General features: G+C 54.7%; 3 protein-coding genes across 3 annotated transcripts; 1 reads left to right on the top strand and 2 right to left on the bottom strand.

Moving 5' to 3' along the window:
* Window positions 1-283: 283 nt before the first annotated feature.
* On the top strand, window positions 284-6472 carry MYCGRDRAFT_41102 (uncharacterized protein; the record flags this gene model as incomplete). Its single annotated transcript, XM_003852783.1, has 1 exon — window positions 284-6472. One exon carries the CDS (start codon window positions 284-286, stop codon window positions 6470-6472), a length of 6189 nt encoding a protein of 2062 aa, XP_003852831.1.
* Window positions 6473-9449: 2977 nt separating this feature from the next.
* On the bottom strand, window positions 9450-11344 carry MYCGRDRAFT_70670 (uncharacterized protein; the record flags this gene model as incomplete). Its single annotated transcript, XM_003853529.1, has 5 exons — window positions 9450-9871; window positions 9924-9969; window positions 10027-10811; window positions 10878-11224; window positions 11280-11344. The coding sequence occupies 5 exons, from the start codon at window positions 11342-11344 to the stop codon at window positions 9450-9452; spliced, it is 1665 nt and encodes a 554-aa protein (XP_003853577.1).
* Window positions 11345-12793: 1449 nt separating this feature from the next.
* Window positions 12794-16688, bottom strand: MgHSL1 (Serine/threonine protein kinase; the record flags this gene model as incomplete). Its single annotated transcript, XM_003853528.1, has 3 exons — window positions 12794-14658; window positions 14905-16013; window positions 16069-16688. 3 exons carry the CDS (start codon window positions 16686-16688, stop codon window positions 12794-12796), a joined length of 3594 nt encoding a protein of 1197 aa, XP_003853576.1.
* Window positions 16689-17981: the final 1293 nt, after the last annotated feature.

The following is a 17981-nucleotide window of genomic DNA, read 5'->3' on the forward strand; positions in this document are numbered from 1 at the left end:
CGTGGAAAAGGCCCGAAGTGCGTGGCGAGACAACGACCGGAGTGAGACTGCGACTGAAGCTCTCGCTCGAGTTCTGTCGCATCACGAAGTACCCGTAGATGATCAGCCAAAGGCCGGTCGTGTTGCTAAGGATCTGGATAGCGCTATAGACGATTCTGACTCTGCTGATGAACTTCAAGCTCCACGTCCGGATCCGTCAGGAACGTTGGGCTCAGAGCCTGCTCACAAGCTGCAAAAAGTTTCCACGAACGACAGGACATCGCAGGACCCGCAAAGGCCTCCAATGGTCAAGATTGGTCCTTCACATTTACCAAACTTCGAACCATCAAGAGCGTCATCCACCACGGATGGAGGCGACGCCCAGTCCACACATAGCTCGCAGTTCATCAACAAGCAAGGAGCGTTGGAGCCCTCACCCAATTTGAACTCAGCGCTTCAGCGTCGACGGACGACACTGAAGCCGCCTCCTAGGCCGGCCAAGGTGCAGAGCGTATCAGCTCATCTGAAAAGCCGTGTTCTCAGCAAGGAATTCTGGATGAAGGATGACAACGCAAAGGTTTGCTTCTCCTGCGGCCAAGGCTTCTCGGCGTTCCGGCGCAAGCATCACTGCCGAACTTGTGGTCAAATCTTCGATGCGAAATGCACATCGCTGGTCGCTGGACGGCCATTTGGTCAAGCAGGCACGATTCGATTGTGCAATCCGTGCGAGGGTATGATTTTTGGAAGTGACGATGACTCCACTGTGTTCTCGGATGACGGAGGCGATGACTACACCCGCAGTCCTATCACACACGCGATCACCGAAGGAACAGACGATGTGACATCGCATTTCGACGGAGCCGCGTTCAGCCGGACAGATGCAGAAGTTACTACTCCCTACATAGGTATCCCAGTCTCTCGCCGTAATCGCGAAGCAAAACGTCGGTCCGCAGTCTTGGAGTTCGACAGCCACCCTGCCTTGGCGAGACCTGCATCGTCCCACTCACTTGCCTCTCTGAGCAGACGTCCCAGATCCTCCAGTCATCGGCGGCGCCAATCCCGCCATCAGTTAGCTCGCGGGTACCGTCCTAGTCTCGATGAGCGAGGCCCCTTTTATCAAGATTGGGTTGGTGATCCAGACAAGAATCAGAAATTGCCGACTTTTCACAACGACAACATCATCGATCCTGATCTTGCGGCGTTTCTCTCGGACGACGGGTCAGATGATGACGAAAATCCAAGTATAATGGGTACTGTCGCTGATGCGAACGCTGCTTCCCTCGGAGATCGGGAAAAACTGGGCTTCAGTAGCTTGCTGGGCATGAGGAAGGGCAGATCTAGATTTGGAGAAAGAAGTGGGGCGCCATCGACTTCCCGCGGTATCAAGGAAGACCACGTCCTTTCCCACAGACCGAAGTCATCCAGAACTCGCAATCTCAGCAATGCTTCGGTGCATTTTAACAGACCATCTCCCAGGCATGCCAAGAGCAATATTCTTTTGACGACTATGGAAGCTGGTACCACCGATTCAAGTCCGACGGCACCCATCATTGAACCATCCCACGCCAAGGTAGTCTGCAGTACTGCACTGCACGCATTGCATGACCGCGGGCGCGACGATGTGGAGCTCTACCCTGCAAGTTTCGACCATGTCAAGAAGTTACTCGGACAACTTCTCCGCGATGCTGGGATCTCTTCGCCAGCAATCTGGCAACGGGCTTTGATGCCGATATTGATGCAGTGCACGGACGATGTCGAGCCGGATGTCCAGGCGGGCGATGACATGGACATTCGACATTACATCAAACTTAAGAAGGTCCCGGGTGGCAGACCTGGTGACACCAGCTATGTTTCGGGTGTGGTCTTCAGCAAGAATGTCGCGCTCAAGAGCATGGCAAGGTCCATCAGCAATCCCCGAATCGTTATTGTCACATTTGCAATCGAGTACGCTAGGCACGAGGCGCACTTCATGAGTCTTGAGCCCGTGATCGCTCAAGAGCAAGAGTATCTGGAGAACCTCGTCGGCCGAATTGCCGCCCTTCGTCCACAGGTACTGCTCGTTCAGAAGAATATTTCCGGCCTGGCCATACATATGCTCGAGAAAGCCGGCATCACAGTCGCATACAACATCAAGGAGTCTGTGTTGGCAGCGGTGGCTCGAGTCACGCAGACCGTAATGATCAAATCCATCGACAAGCTTGGCATCGACCCGTCACATCTCGGACAATGCGAGAGCTTTGAGGTCAAGACATACGTCTCGGATGGCGTACGAAAGAACTACATCTACCTTTCTGGGTGCGACCCTGATCTGGGCTGTACCATTGTGCTGAGAGGCGGCGACACGAAGACCCTGCGCTGCATCAAACGCATTGCCGAGTTCATGTGCTATGTCGCATACAACCTCAAATTGGAGAACTACCTCATGCGGGATGAGTTTGTGTCGATTCCGCGCACGGCGGAAGCACAGATAGGAGCCCACGACGACCTGGACCCCTCGAACGAGCAGGCATTCGCGCCGTCACTCCCTTCCAATGGCAAGAAGTTCAAGTACGAACAGCTGGAAAAGGAGATTCGCCAGCGTGTCCTGTCCGCTTCACCTTTTGTCCACTTCATGCAACCATATCTCTTGACTCAGCTTCGCGACTTGGAGCGCAAACTTGCGACGTTCTCCATGCTGAGGGACCAATACGCAGCTGCCGATGAAGATGGTGATAACGAGGACGACGACCAGGCGATCCACCGACACTTCGAACTTGTGAGGCCTGATATGGTTAACGTCCCAGCGTCCAAGGACCAGCCCAAGGCAGTCCGCGAATATCTACACGCCGTGCACGATGCTCAACTCGAAAAGGTCACATTCACATTTCAGAACCACGAACGACAATGGGAAACATTCGTCAGCGGCGAAGTCAATCCTTTTGACCCATTTTCGCATCAGCAGATTGTAGTCCTATTTTCTGTTGTCTCCAGCATCACTTCAGCCCCATGTTCTGGTCCCGATCTGCTGGGCATGGGATTCTACACCAGCTGGACTCGAGCGGATGCCGACAACGACGAGGATATGACACTAGGACAATACGTGGAAGACCTCTGCCTCTCAGCCAATTCTGCGTGTAAAAGCTGCAGCAAGAAGATGTGCGATCACTTCCGTCAGTACGTGCACGGATATGGTCAGCTCACAGCATCTATTCAACGCCAGCCGGCGAAGATGCGTGGCTATGCCAACACCATTCTCATGTGGTCGACTTGCCGTGTCTGTAGGCAGGAGACCACCGTTACGCCCATGTCGGACCACACTTGGAAGTATTCGTTCGCAAAATACCTGGAGCTCAGCTTCTGGAGCAGTCCACTCCATCCGAGAGCAGGTCTGTGCAAGCACGATATTCACAAGCAGTTCCTGAGGTGCTTTGGCTTCCAAGATATGGTCGTGCGATTCCAGTATGACGCAATCGATATCTACGACGTCGTTGTGCCGCGAGGAAGGGTGACTTGGAAGGTAGAGGCGGATCTCGAAGTCAAGAATGATCAATATCTGCAATTGGAGACACGGCTCAGAGCCTTCACCGACTCCATCAAGAAACGACTTGATTCAATCAACGTCGACACTTTGGATGAGAAGAAAGGCGCTGAAGCTCTGGACTATTTGCACGAACTGCGAAAAAGAGCGGACGACGATCACGATGAGCTCATGCAAAAGCTACGACAGAAGTACGCCCGTTCTCGGTACTATGAACTTCTACCTCTCAATCGCGCACTGCGATTCATGGATGAGAAAGCTCTCGCATGGGACGAATCTTTCAACGATTTTGAGCAGAACTACTTTCCTTCGGAGACGGACATTCGCAAACTCGCGAGCATTCAATTGAAGAACATGTTTGAACAATCTCAACCTGCTCCTAGTAGCGTCGCTAGTGGCGATAGCGACACCGAAGACGGAGGAGATACGACACCCACGAAGGGCTCGGTTCGTCGCCGGAGGACGCACGATGAGATCTTGTCGGAAAAGGCTGACGATGTGCTGCTGTCCATTGTCGAAGAGCACAAAGCTTCGACAGATGACGGCAAATCACTCCGTGCTGTGACCAGTAACGATTCCGAAATGACATTGACCAATGATCGCCTGACCGGGCAGACACCTCGCAAAGATGCTGAGCATGTGTCGGAGCGTGAAGATGTGAAGCATCTTGACCTAGCAGTACCTTCACGCTCTCCAGATGCATCCATCAACGGCAGTCCGGTTCACGGTGACATGTCTCCGTTTTCGAAAAGCGCTGACGAGACGTGCCACGACGAGCCTTTCGCTGTGCAGCCCAAGCCGCTTAGTTCTGGGTTGCTCGAACGCATCGAGCAGATCAGAAGCACTCGTGCGCAGGGAGGTGAGCCCGAGGTGCCGGAGTCGAAGATACCAAGACCGGTCGATCGCAAGAAATTGGAACCTACTCCAATGCCTCCGCCGTTGTTCCGCGCTCAGTCGCAGCCTGGTCATGTGCCACGTCTGAATGAGCCCGAACTCACTCTCGACGCGGTGGCGGTCGGAAGAGATGTAGCAGAGAAAGCGCCTGCCGACAAGGGCCTGCGAGAAAGATTGGGCGGTGCCGCTGGTCGACTAGCAGGCAAGGTTGGAAAAGCTACTCCTTCTCTGATTCCACGATCAACGCCTGCCAAGACAGAAGACACCCATAACATCGTCTCATCTCTGGCGAAGCACTTTGAGCAGCTGTCACGGGAATTCGAAAAAGAACGACTGAAAGAGCGCAGGCAGCGAGCGATGAAGAGTCGGCAGGCAAGGGCGAACCCATTGGCAAGCAGCAGACCTGAAGTGGAGGTGTACCGCAACGCCACCGATGCAGTTGGGGAGAAGACATTGGAGCAATCTGCACGCGAGAAAGACACGCAGAAAGACAAACAAGCGAGACGGGTCATGGAGGAGCATGTCACGGAGTCTCAGCCCGAGGATACCTCGATCGTCGCTGAACCGGCTACAATGGGGTCCAGCCTGGTTCAGGAGCCAGTCACGGAGCAAAACGCAGAGGCCATCGAGGCTACCCAGCCTGATACCGAGGTCGAGGAGATCGAGCCTGCATCTGATATGCCTGGTATTGCACCGACTGCCTCCCGGTCTCGTGGAACTTCTGCGTCAACGTCCGATCCCAACTCCTCCTTCACTTCCCCTGCGCAGTCTGGACATGATCTTACCGAGCTAGGGCCTGACTTGACCATTCCAGAACATCGCAAGAATGTATGGTTCAAGTATCTTGCCGAGTTCTGGTCGAAGCGCTCGGCATCCGGATGGGCGAATCTGGAGTACCCACTCCGCAACGATGAGCACGTCTTTGCTGATTCGGACATCATTGTGCGCGAGGACGAGCCATCTTCCGTGATTGCGCTTTCTCTCGCATGCGCAGACTACCGTAAGAAGGCAGAAAAGTTTCGAGACCACCCGAACAGAGCACCACTGGCAAAGCAAGGCCATTCCCACACGCCTTCTCAGGCGAGCGCTGGCTATCCTCCTCCCTCTAAAGAGGATGAGCACCGATCTGACATTGAAGCTTCTCTCCTCAGCGATACCGGGACTCATATGAAGTACTCGTTCACGCATAATAGCGTACGAGCATCGTGCAAGATCTTCTACGCCGAGTCTTTTGATGCTTTACGGCGCAGGTGCAACGTCGCCGATCGATTCATCGAGTCCATGTCCCGCTGTATCAAATTCGACTCCAAAGGCGGCAAGACCAAATCCCTTTTCCTGCGTACGCTCGACAACCGCTTTATCATCAAAAGCTTGCAAGAAGTCGAACTCAAAGCCTTCACCAAGTTCGCTCCCGATTACTTCAACTTCATGAGCTATACTCTATTCCACGGCGTACCGAGCGTTATCGCGAAGATGTTTGGCCTCTTCCAAGTCAACATCCGCAATCCCAACACCGGCGTGGACTTCTCATACTACCTTCTCGTCATGGAGAACCTCTTCTACGAGCGCAACCCCAACCGTCGTTTCGATCTCAAAGGCAGCATGCGCAACCGTAAGATTGAGTCGACCGGACAAGCCGATGAAGTCCTCCTGGATGAAAACCTTGTCGAAACGATTTTCCAGTCGCCTCTATTCGTCCGCGAAGCATCTCGCAAGCTGCTTCAAGCCAGCATCTTCAACGATACGCTTTGGCTCTGCAAGCAAAATGTCATGGATTACAGTCTCATGGCAGGCTTCGATGATACCACGAAAGAATTGGTCGTGGGAATCATTGACTGCATCCGGACGTACACATGGGATAAGAAGTTGGAGAGCTGGATCAAAGATCGAGGCAAGAATAAGCCGACGATTACTAGTCCGAAGGATTATAGGAATCGATTCAGGGTGAGCATGATGGCGTATGTGCTGCAAGCGCCGAATTGCTGGCATCAGTTCCAGGCGCAGATGCCAGGGCCGAGGACACTCAAGGAGAAAGACGACGTGAAGAATGAGACGGAGGATACCGAGGCGGAGATCCTTTGAGGTGAAATCCTTGATTATACGTACCTCATGATTGATGCTTGATACGATTATTGGAACGATTATTGGAATAACGAAGCCAGTTCTTCTGGATCATTGAAACGTATTGGTCGAGCGCGTGTTCTAGCTGCTCATTTCATGCGCATCGTGATATGTCATACTTCGTAAGATGTCGTTGGTAAGGTACACACAGAACTTTGCTGACGCCCGACCACGATCACCTGCGCTTCCTCTTGAACGCCAGCGGGTCATCATCGTCGCTCACCTCCCGCCTCGGAGGCCGAGCTGCCGTCGTCTGCCGTGCTTTCTTTGCCGGTGGCGCACCACCAGCTTGCGTAGTCGCCGGCCTCTTTGCCGCCGCGCCAGAGCTCGGACGCGCTCCGCTCGAGTCACCTCTCAGAGTCGACTGACTGGTTGCTGCCTCCTCAAAACCATCCTCTTCGATCGTCGCCGCCTCCTGGTCCTGCTGGCGACTTGTCCGCACACGGCGACGCATGGTCAGCGGATCGTCGTCTTCAATTCCAGCTGCCGCTGCACTACTCCTTGCAGCCTGGGATTGCGACTGCGATTGCGACTTCGACTTGGACTTGCTGGCTTGCGGTTGCACCCAGTACTCATCTCCCAGCCCATGGCCTCGACCAGGAACCTCCTCGAGCGTGATGGTGACCGTGGGAGCCCGTACTTGTGCTCCTTCGCCATTCTGACGTGCGTTCTTTGGCCGGAACTTCTTGAAGTTGGCGCGACCGTCCCATGCTGGATTCCATCTGCCGTCGCGGCCTTCACCTGTAGCTGCCGTGCTTTCGCGAGGGGCACGGACGGGTAGATCAAAGGTCTCGATCTTGTGCTCGATTGGGATCTTGCTGATGTCGGTGCCTTGCATTTCCCGCAACGCCTCTTCATCCTTGCGGCGTTCGGCATCTTCTTTCTCACGCGCTGCTCTCATCTGCTGCTGAAGTTCCGTTTCCTGCTTTGCTCCTTTCTTCCCTGCCGCCTTCGGATCTTCTTTGCCTTTCTTGGCCTTTTCCGCTTTCTCCTTTGGTTCGACAGAGGACGAATTTCTTGCCAACGCTGCCGTCTTCTGGCGCTTGAAGGCAGCAGGACCCGGAAGAAGTCGGTCCATCATCTCCTCGTTAGTCTCATCAGGGAAGTCATCAATCGTCTCCGGCGCTGCTCGCTTTCGCGCATTCTGCTGGGTCGGCTGAGGTTCCTTGGGCTGCGAGTCGATCCTCATAGACTTCTCGGCCTCGCGTAGAGAGCGCTGGGTGTTGCTGGCTCCTCGTTGGGTGGGTTGAGATTCAGGCTCTGGCGAATCTGGAGAGGGAGGCACAACTTGGCTTTCATCAAAGGCGTTCAATTTCGCAGGCTTCCTCGTTTTGGCTCTGCTCCGTTCCGCTTGGCGCAGGCGAAGTCTTTGAAGCGCTGTCATCTGCTCGACCGGAACCTCTGGCTCTGCACCTTCTGCTGCACCTGCACTGCGATTCTCTTCCGCCGTTCCATCAGGCGGCTGCATGGTAGCTGTGGGCGACTCCGGGACCACTGACGCTCGCCCTTGTTGCCTCGTGGTGCGAGATGCTGCGGCCGATGCAGCTGGATCACCTTCTGGTCGAGGACTTGCAGCGACGCTTTGTGTGCTGTCTCGGAGTGGTCTGCGCAAGACGCTGGCGTCGTTGCTGAGGATCACGTCGAGGAGTTCGTTCTGCTCAACTGACCGCTGATCGAGTGCAAGGTCAATACTTGCCATGAGATCGTTGTTGCGACCAGCGGACTTTTCATCAGCGCGAACGACAACAATCCCGCCTGGTCCATTTTCTTGACTGAGCACGAAGCTTCTCGCTGACTTTTGTCCTGCTAGCTCCTTCACGAAGTCAATCACCTCGTCCTTCGTCGTCGTGTCATGCTGGAAGTGAAACGCTACGGCTTTCCCGCCGCCACTCGAAATCGCGGGTAGAAGTAACTCGTGCTGTTTGGGTGACAGGAACAGGAATGTGAAGTTCTCGAAGACGTTCAATCGAGCTGGATTTGGCTTGAGCCAGTCGTCAGGACGAGGTACAGGTTCGTTCCCGACTCTGATGGTGTGTTCCGTCTCATCCGGCCAGTTGGTCTTGAAGTCATCCTCCAGCGACAACGACTCGCCATTGTCATCCTTGCCTGTCCGCGTGCAAGCTGACGCCAGAGCGTCCACGAAGGTAGGCTCGACCAGCCATCGGCCTTGAACCAATCCTTGCAGACCAAGAGCTGTGTTCCTCTTCTGCGCGACAACGTGAGTCGTCGTATTCGATATGTATTGTGTTGACAGCTTGACGCCTGCTGCTTCCAGCTTCTCGCGCTCTTCTGCCAAAGCTTTCCCTGCCGCCTGAGCCGACTTCGAGACTCCCGAGAAGCTCAAAACCACCGGCCGCCATTCCAGCTGAAATGTGCTCTCCCACGATCCGAGCTTGATAGTGTAGTTCTGGCCTTCGAGCGTCTTCGATGCGCCAATCAACTTTTCCCCATTGATGTAGGTACCGGTCTTCGAAGCGTCCGTGGCGGTGACAGTGAGGCGTGCGTTCAGGCGAGTGGCGTCTCCAGGTTGAACGTTTGCAACGCTGAGGAGGAGATGCTTGCGCGAGACGCTCTTGTGGTTAATGTACTGCACGCGCTCTGGGCCGTCGGTTTTGGCAGATGTGCGGCCGAGGAGATGCTTCGATCCGGGTCGCAGCCATAACTGCTTGCCGCCGAAGATGTTGCTGTCGCCCTGCCCGTCGCAGGAGAGAAGCCACATCCTTGCCACGAAGCGTTGTGGTGAAGTGGATCGAGGTTGGAGAAAGTGACGATGATGGATTATCACAAGGCATCACGGAGATAGCGGGGCTAACTGACGACACCAGATCGACACGGCGTCACGTGGCTTAACCGAAGTGGTAAAGTACCTTACTTCGATGCTCCTATCATACAGCAACTTCCTCATGTCGCTTGCCGTAATGCGCGTCTCACTACCCCATCAGCTTTTCCGCTTGCTCTCTACCTTTCCGTCACTGCCCGATGACCCTTGATCAAGCGTCGGTAACCCAGCTTTCATGTGACTCCGATCTCTCGGCATAATGGCATTCAGCAGCACCGCCGTCAGCATGGTCAGAATGAAGGGCGTCTCGACGAGAAGATTGACGCCTCGAAGGAATCCATCCAGTTGCTCGTTGTTTGGCTGAGGAGGTAGAACATCGGAGAACCACTCGGGTACCAAGATGTCCATCAGGCCCAAGCCAAGCGAGGCAGAGAGGATGAATCGGTCTCGTCGACTCCAGCCGATTGTGGCGAGGATGCGGAGCCCGGAGACGGCTATGGTGGCGTATAGAAAGACCTGCATTGCACCGAGGACCGTAGATGGCATGGCCGCGAAGACACCGCCAAATTTGCCGAAGATTCCTGTGAGAGTGTCAGTCCATTGATACGCTCTTCTGCTTGGTATACCACATACCCATTATGACGAGGATCACGCAGGCACAATAGCCTGCTCGTCGGCTCTGCGATAATCCGTCAGCTGAAGGCTTGCTTTATCGTCCGTCTGAGAGCAGACCCACAGCATTGCTCGTCACCAGAATGACACCATTGTTACCTGCATGCGATACCATCGGCAGGCTCATACCCAAGCAAGAGAAGATGGTGCCAACGCTATCACACAGGATGCCACCTTGAATTCTCTGGTTGGCCTGAAGTCCTTCCGTCGGAATGCCAGAGACTTCGCTGGCCGCAATGATGCAAGGCATGCATACCATGGCCTCGCAGATGAACATGAACACCAATGGCAAGATCAGCGCGCCGTCGACTCTCAGCTTGAATGTGGTTACCCAGAGGAATGTCGCAACAGGTGCTTGATCGATCTGTGTTGTTGACCAGTATCCGAGGGCACCAGAGATCGCACTACCGACTGCCAGCCCGAGGATGATTCCACAGCTCTTCATCAGCGGGCTGCCAATCATCTCAACGATCAGAATCGTGACGAAAACCGAGAAACCGATCCCGATGAGCCGACTGTCTCCCCATGGCAGTGGCTTTGGCGCATTGACATTGGGACAGAGAGCGTAGATTCCTTCTCCGTTGAGACAGCTGGTGCCGCCTCCCCACGAGGCAGCCGCAGAGCTGACAAGGTAGATTCCAAGCACCAGGAGTAGATTCCCAGTCACAACGGACGGAAAGATGCGTTTCAACGTCTTAGGTGGCACGAATGAAATCAGGAGCTGAGCCCAGACAGACGCGAGAGCACTGCCGATGAGCTTCCCATAGCCGTCTGGACACGGAAGTCTCGTGCCGTTTGCGCCTGTCGGACACTCGCCGCTGGCATACAGTGTTGCGGAGTATTGAATAGCTGATGAATGTCTGTCAGCCCTCATTTTGAACCAACACCACTCGCAGTATCCTCAGATGCGCTTACCAATCGGAATGATATCGAACGTCGGACCCAGGACACTCAGCACACCCGTGCCGAAGTAATACGGCGTTCCTCGAATCCTCGACCTCGTAATCTGCGCGAAGCTCGCGACCGCCGTCGTGATGAAACCGGCGGAAACCAGATACGCCGTGGTTTCAGCGTCCAGATGGAAAGCACCCCTCGAGATGGCCACTATAGGGGTGATGATGCCGGAGATTTTGGTAAGGGCATGCTGCACGCCGAGGATGAAGATCAAGAGCAACGGAATGCGATCATCTGGGAAGAAGAACGGTGGCACGTGGTCTTTGTAACGCTTGTTGAGCGGCCAGATGTTGGGCGTGAAGAGATATCTGAAGGGATGTGAGCAATGTGATTTCTTTAAGAGGTCGATTGGTCCTTTATTACTGATAGTCGTAGTCGCCGATGAGTCCGTCGCGAGTAGTGAAAGTGTACTTCACTTCGTCCCACATGGCTCGCCATTGGCCTATCTCCTTTGACTTCTCAGTCGGCACATAGCCCTCGGACTGGCTGTCCGTGACAGTCTCGGTCCTCATGGTCGACGCTGCTTCAGTGAGTTTGCCGGAAGGATCTGCGAATCGAGCGTGATGGCGCGGTGGGGGAGGAGACAGAAATGCTTAAGAAGAAATGTACTTGCCCAGCGTACTACTACTTTGTCTGTGATGGAGCGCGCACATCTGACTCCACGCCACTTTTCTCATCTATTCCTTGTGACGAAAGGTTCCGCGTTTGCTCCAACTCGAACTAAGAAGCTTCCCTGCGCCAGGCTAGCGCACGCACTTTTGGGAGATCCATTGTGAGCGGGCGGCGGAGATTCTTTTCTCCTTCGAGGTGAAGTTCGGGTTTGGGAATTGGATCGGATTTTGCTCATCAGTCCAGAAATCGGCGTTCTTGTCTGCTTATTCTCTTGCTGCTCGATGTCTTGATGGCAGAGGGTCAGTGAGTCCCGGCAATTGAAGCACATGTCGTTCATCGGCCGGGTGATGGATGCTCGGCTCGCAGCTTGCGTTGACGTGATGCATCATGCAGCTCTAGAGAAGCAACCAGACAGCGGTGACGTTTTTCCAACGGTTCTCGCAAAGCAAAAGCTGCCACCACGAAGTATGCTTTCTAGTGGCATCCTATCTTCAGCGATCCGAGCGGCCGCCGTCGTACACCTAGGAGGAATCTACAATGCAGCCGGCAACGTGAAGACAGCATTCAGAGCATTCATCCGTCCTGGCCGACAGAACTTGAATCTGCACGTCAACAATTCAGAACGTGGTACCAATCGGAGAAGGAAACAGCTCCAAGAACGTGGCTGGGGGTTTGGCTCTTATGCAATGCAGGATTCCACCCAGACGGCGCCGACGTGCTAGCTGCAGCAGACGAACCATCGATCCCGGCGATGGCTGTCGCCCGAGTTGAAGACGACAAAGCCAACTGTGAGCAAGCAGGATCTGAAAGCTAAAGATCGCACTCATGTTACGATTCCCGGTGTCCCCTGCTTTTATCTATACTCCATAGTGACTGCCATGACCTCTATCGACCCAGCTCCAGTTATTGCAGGACTCTTGCCAGCTTCCATTACGCTCCTCCATGCTGTGGGTTGCCGTGGATCTTTCAATGCCCCAACACTTTTCCTACCTTCAATCCTGGCCGCAACAAGACCAGCAAATCCCTTCTGATTCTTCTGATGCATTGTGCCCGCTAGCGAGTGAAATATCAAGTCTGGCTTTCTGTATCGATGTCGGAGATGTACATGCTGTTTGGAGACATGTTCTCGATCCGGTATCCAGAGTCAAAGCGAATTGCAAGTCCAGATCTCTCTTTCTGAGACGTCCATCATGGTTGTCGATGCAGCTCGTCTCCAATCCCACCAACCACGCCATGACGCCACGCCCATATCCCAACGAACTCCTTCAGCCTCCAACAATCTCGCACAATGCCTTCCACTTATCCTCATCCTCCACCAAGTATCCCTTGCCCCTCATCACTCCGTCCAACACCTCCACCACGGCCCGCAAACCACTCACAGCACCCTTCACCTGCACAAACCTTGCAATAGCCAAATCGACCTGACGTGGTCGGGTTCCCGGACGCCCATGCTCCAGAACCGCGAAAATTTCAATTCTGAACGTCACAGGCTTGATGTCCATGGAATTGACCTTGTCCACACGGGCAGTGATCGTGTTGTGCTTGCGCGAGCACTCCAGGTCGCGGATGCCGTGATGTTGCCACTCCTTCATCAAGATCGCAAGCTCTTGTCGAGCATGTTTGCGGTTGATGCTCAAGCACAAGATCTGCGTAGCTGGCTTGATGTTGAAGAAACGGGCGAACCAAGAACGTTCAGGACCGGCAGAGGGTGGAGCATCATCCGTGGATGGCGTCGGAGATGCCGCCGAGAACAAGGAGTCGAGGGACGCATTGGTCCTCATCGTGGTATCTGTAGGAGAGAGTGAGCTGTCTGCAAATGGGCAATGGCATATCTGAGACGGATGCTTACCTGCTTCCGTCATGGTGTTGTCAACGCCCTTCTCGCGGCCCAACCTTCCGATCCACTTGGAAAATCCTGTCTTGCCGTTGCCAAAGAGAGGTTTGCGGATGGGGAACTCGCTAGAGGATGCGGATGCGAGCTGTTGTGGAACAGCCCTGCTCCTTATAGTCGCCCGGCTCTGCTGTGACATGTCCGCCATGCCATCGGATGACGGAGACATGAAAGATCTGCCACCCTCCATTTCAGTACCGACTTCTTTCCTCGCTCGGCCAAACCAACCAGATCGCTTCTTTCGCATAATTGTGGGAGTTGCGAGTAAAGTGCTCTCCTCGTCAATTGCCATCAAGTGAGCCGGATCGTTCGTGCGCTTTCGGCCTAGGGTCTCGATGGACGCCTTGGACGTAGGCTTCCTCATGTTGTATGTGTCGTCGCTTACTGGACTAGAACTTCCTGCCTTGCGTATGTTGAGCGGCGCGACGGTGCCGGAAGGAGAAGGCTGTACGACTCGAATTGTTTTGTCATCGAGTCTACGCTCCTTGGGCACCGGCGCAGTCACATTGCGCCAGTTGACGCCTTCTCTGCTGCTGCGCTGATCACTCCCTTCCTCTGAGATAATCGGAAGGCCGTGGTGCTCCGCAGCTTTGGACGCCTCCGGTGCAGACATTATCCGCTTATCAGGAGACGGCCCAGTGCCAGGCATGATGTGGTCGAGCATCTTCATCACTTCCTCAAACTTGGCAGCATTCTCATCACCACTTCCCTTGTACGCGGCGAGCTTTTTTCTCGTTTCCTCCAAGGTCCTCGTCAAGTACGTGTTAGGCGTGTCCCTGGGAGGCTCTGGCAGTGGACGAGAAGTCGTTTTGGTGGGAAGTTCCGGTGTCGTTGCATAGACAGACGACGGTGGCGTATCGTATGGTGATTGTTTATCCGTTGCAGAAGTGTGCGACTTGGCTGTCATGGTGGATCCAAAAGACTCACGGATCTGGAAGGCTTCCTCACAGGCCTTTTCAAGCTCCGCACTGTGTTTGCGGATCTCACTGCGCATATGATGACCAGGCGTGTTTGGATTCCGAGCCTTGAGTCGGGGCGTCTCCAGAAGTCCCGCCATTGCTCTCTCCTTGCGAGACCTCAACGGCTGTTCCGCAGGCATAGTCGGGCTCGACTCAGGAACCTCGCGGATCCTCGAGAAAGCTTTCAAGCGATGCTCGCGAGGCTGAATGGGCAAGGTTGGTGTCTCCGGAGCGTGCGCCCGTGTTGATTCCTGAGCTGTCAGCACACTGGCAGTCGAGACTCGTCGCAAGTGTCCGAAGCTGACATTGCGTCTGTGCACCTCTGACGGCCGCATAGTGGCGATCACAGGAGGGCTGCTCGGCATCATTGAGCTGTTCAACGAATGCCGAGACATGGAAGAACGCTGCATAGATGGTCTACTCCGTGTAGAACGCTGCAAGCTCGAGGAGGAGTTGGTTGATGCACGACGGCTTACTTGCTTCAGCGTTTCGATGCGGGTGGAGTTGGGATGCCGCAAATTCCGACCCTTGCTGAGTCTGCGAGTGCTGTTTGTGCCATTTCGATGCACTGTGATGTTTACGTAGTCCCCTGGAGAGCTGACAAGCGGATCTTTCGAAGCTCGATACGGGTCGTAGCTGCTCACGGATGGCGGTGGCCCGACAAAGCTGTTGCTCGGACGCAAGTGCTCATCATTCATGATCGAGTACTGAGATTGCGATCGCTCTGCCTTGTTCGGCGGCATAGGTGGCGCTTCGCCAACTCTCGGTGGTCGACTGTGGTGATAATCGCTTGCAGAATAGCCAATGTCATCGGCCTCGCCGCAGTAGTTCTCCAAATGCTCTTCCTTGTGCTTCACCAGTGCAGCGTAGAAAAGCTTTTCCTGATTGTAGTCGTCGTTGACAAGCTTTTGAACGAGACAGTTCTCCGGCTCACTGTGCCAAAGTGTGCGCATGTTGCGCAGAATCTCGCGATCGATGTCCTGGATGCGCTTGATTTTCCACTCCTCAATTTTAGGCGCCTCGCCGACAGCGGCCTCTTTCGTTCCCGCCTCCCCGACGAAACCAAAAGGCTTGTCGTACTTGTGCAAAAATGGGTGATCCCAGACTTCGTCCATGGTGATTCGCTTGCTCGGGTTGACAACGAAGATACGACGAAGCAGATCCTTCGCTTCGGCACTCAAACCCGACGGAAGGAAGTAGTTGGCGTGAGCGATGTCGTGAAAGAGCGCACGAACATTGCCATCCGGAGGGGAGTTGTATGGCGTTGTGGCAGTCAACATGACATAGAGAATCACTCCACAGCTCCAGACATCGGCCTGGGTCCCATCATACGGCCTGGAGATGACCACCTCGGGCGCGGCGTAGTGTGGACTGCCACAAGGAGTGCTGAGAAGCTTGCCTTCTGGCTGTAAAGCGGCCATGCCAAAGTCGATGATCTTGACACTCAAGTCTCGCCGGTCCAGAAGAATGTTCTCGGGCTTCAGATCCCGATGGCAGATGAGGAGTCGATGGCAGTAAAGCAGAGCGGAGATGATCTGACGGAAGATGTACACCGACTCGTCTTCCGGCAGACCCTTCATGTCGTCCACATAGTGAAAGAGTTCGCCGCCTTCCACGTACTCCATGATGAGATAGCTAGATTTGGTCAATACAGAGAGTCGACAGTAGAACACGGCGGTGGAGTACTCACAGCTCGTTACGGTTCTCCCACACATCGAACAGGCGCACAATGTTTGGGTGCTCGAGAAGCTTCATGACGGCAATCTCGCGCTCCAGCCCATAAGGAATAGGCTTCTGACCGTTGATCGTCTGCTGTGGTGTGCCCTTGGTGCTCTCAATCAGGTTCGCCAAGCTCTGTGCTCGTGTGCTCTCCGCCACAGATCTCGTGATGATCTTCACTGCGCCATATTGATCTCGGTATCGATGGCGGACGATGCGGACCCGCGAGCAGCCACCCTTGCCGATGGTCTTGCCGAGTTGCCAGTGTCCAATGAAGGTCTTGCGCTTGCGGCCGGAAGCATTCGTTGAGGTAGTCGAGATGGCGGAGTCGCGCTTGGTGTCACGCTCGTGCTCGCCGGCGATCTGGGAGACGCGCTTGGGGCCCGGAGATGCGGTCTGACCGCGGACTGCCAACGAGCCATTTGCCTCGAGAGACTCGTTGTGTGGTAGTCGAGTGTGCGGTGAGGCCGCTGCTTTGCCATTCCTGATCGGTCGTTGCGAGACTGGCATGTTCGGCGAATTGCTAATGTCAGCCAGAGGCTTGCGCTTTGCTGCTGCGCGGCTGACGGTGTTTCGATATCGGTCGGCCATGGTGGCGGATTCGAAGCGGGAGCGGAAGGTTGTATGCTGTGTTGTATGGATTCTTCCGCCTAACTCTTGAATGGTGGATGTGATGCTGTGTCAAGCGTGTTTCTCTCTTTCCAACACCACTATCCAAGACGTCCCTCACGCGTGGATGCGGTACGGCGCCTGGTCGGCGCGTGAAGTGCGTGGGCCTCAATGAATATGGAAGTTCACGGAAGAGACAGACATGTGCGGCGGTGGTCGACGACGAAAACGAAGGGGCCAGACGTGACGGTGACGGACCCGGATCTCCCTCCTCTTGGTGATACGTGATGTGCAGAAAGCAAGAAACAAGAAGTGAATAACGCTGGAGACGCTGGTAATGACAGTAGGTACTCACCAAACTCCTTCCTGAGTCGGAGGAGGCGAAGCTGATCGGATGGGAAGGGCGGTGCAGCTGGGTGAAGTGTCGTCGATGGGAGGTCTCGAATGCGGCAGGCTGGACACGGGGCACGAGAGCCGATCGCCGCTGACAGTGCGCTGGGTTGTTGAGGAATGCGTTGATATGGGAGAGATCTGGATATGCGGAAAGAAATTGACGGAAGAATTTCTGGGATCGACGTTGTTGGGGGTTTTTTTGTTTGTTTGCTCGAGGAGCCGGCAGGAATGCTTGGGACGAAATTGCAGAGTCTCGCCCGCGAGGACAACCAAATCACATGAATTCATAACGTTGTTCCACTTACATCTTGCGATTGCACTTATGCATTCTCATCTTCTCATATCATCGGGGACCACTAAGGAATATTCTCACTCACCGGCTTCGACCAAGGCGACCAGCATTCCCTACTTCTCCTCCAAAGAACGCATGATCTGAAGCAGACGGCCTGCGCCCAATCACGAGATGGAGGCAATACGCTGAAGTCCAGCAAAGAACGCGAAGAGCATCAGTAGGTGATCAGGAAGAGGAGGAGCAAGCGCGGCAGCAAAAGACGTTAAAGCAGGCAAGACACTCTCAGTCAGCAAACCCACCTTCATCCCTGGCCTCCGATCCCGGACAAGTCCCCATCTCGCCCACCCGCACCAATGCTGCCATTCGCCGTCGCCGTCGCAGCCACAGCCACACAGCGCCCGAAGCCCAAACCACTTCCGTGCGGAGGGAAGCGTGGCATGGATGGTGGTGCACTCTGCAGGCATCCACGAACCCGGCAAATGCAATCTCGAAACCCCAGACACTCGGTCGCAAGTGATGACATTGGTGATCGGAGCAACGGCGCGTCGGACCTGTGGGCGGCGGAACAACGTGGGACAGAACTGCAGGGG

Source organism: Zymoseptoria tritici, chromosome 4 (genome assembly GCF_000219625.1).
Source record: "Zymoseptoria tritici IPO323 chromosome 4, whole genome shotgun sequence".
NCBI lineage: Eukaryota > Fungi > Ascomycota > Dothideomycetes > Mycosphaerellales > Mycosphaerellaceae > Zymoseptoria > Zymoseptoria tritici.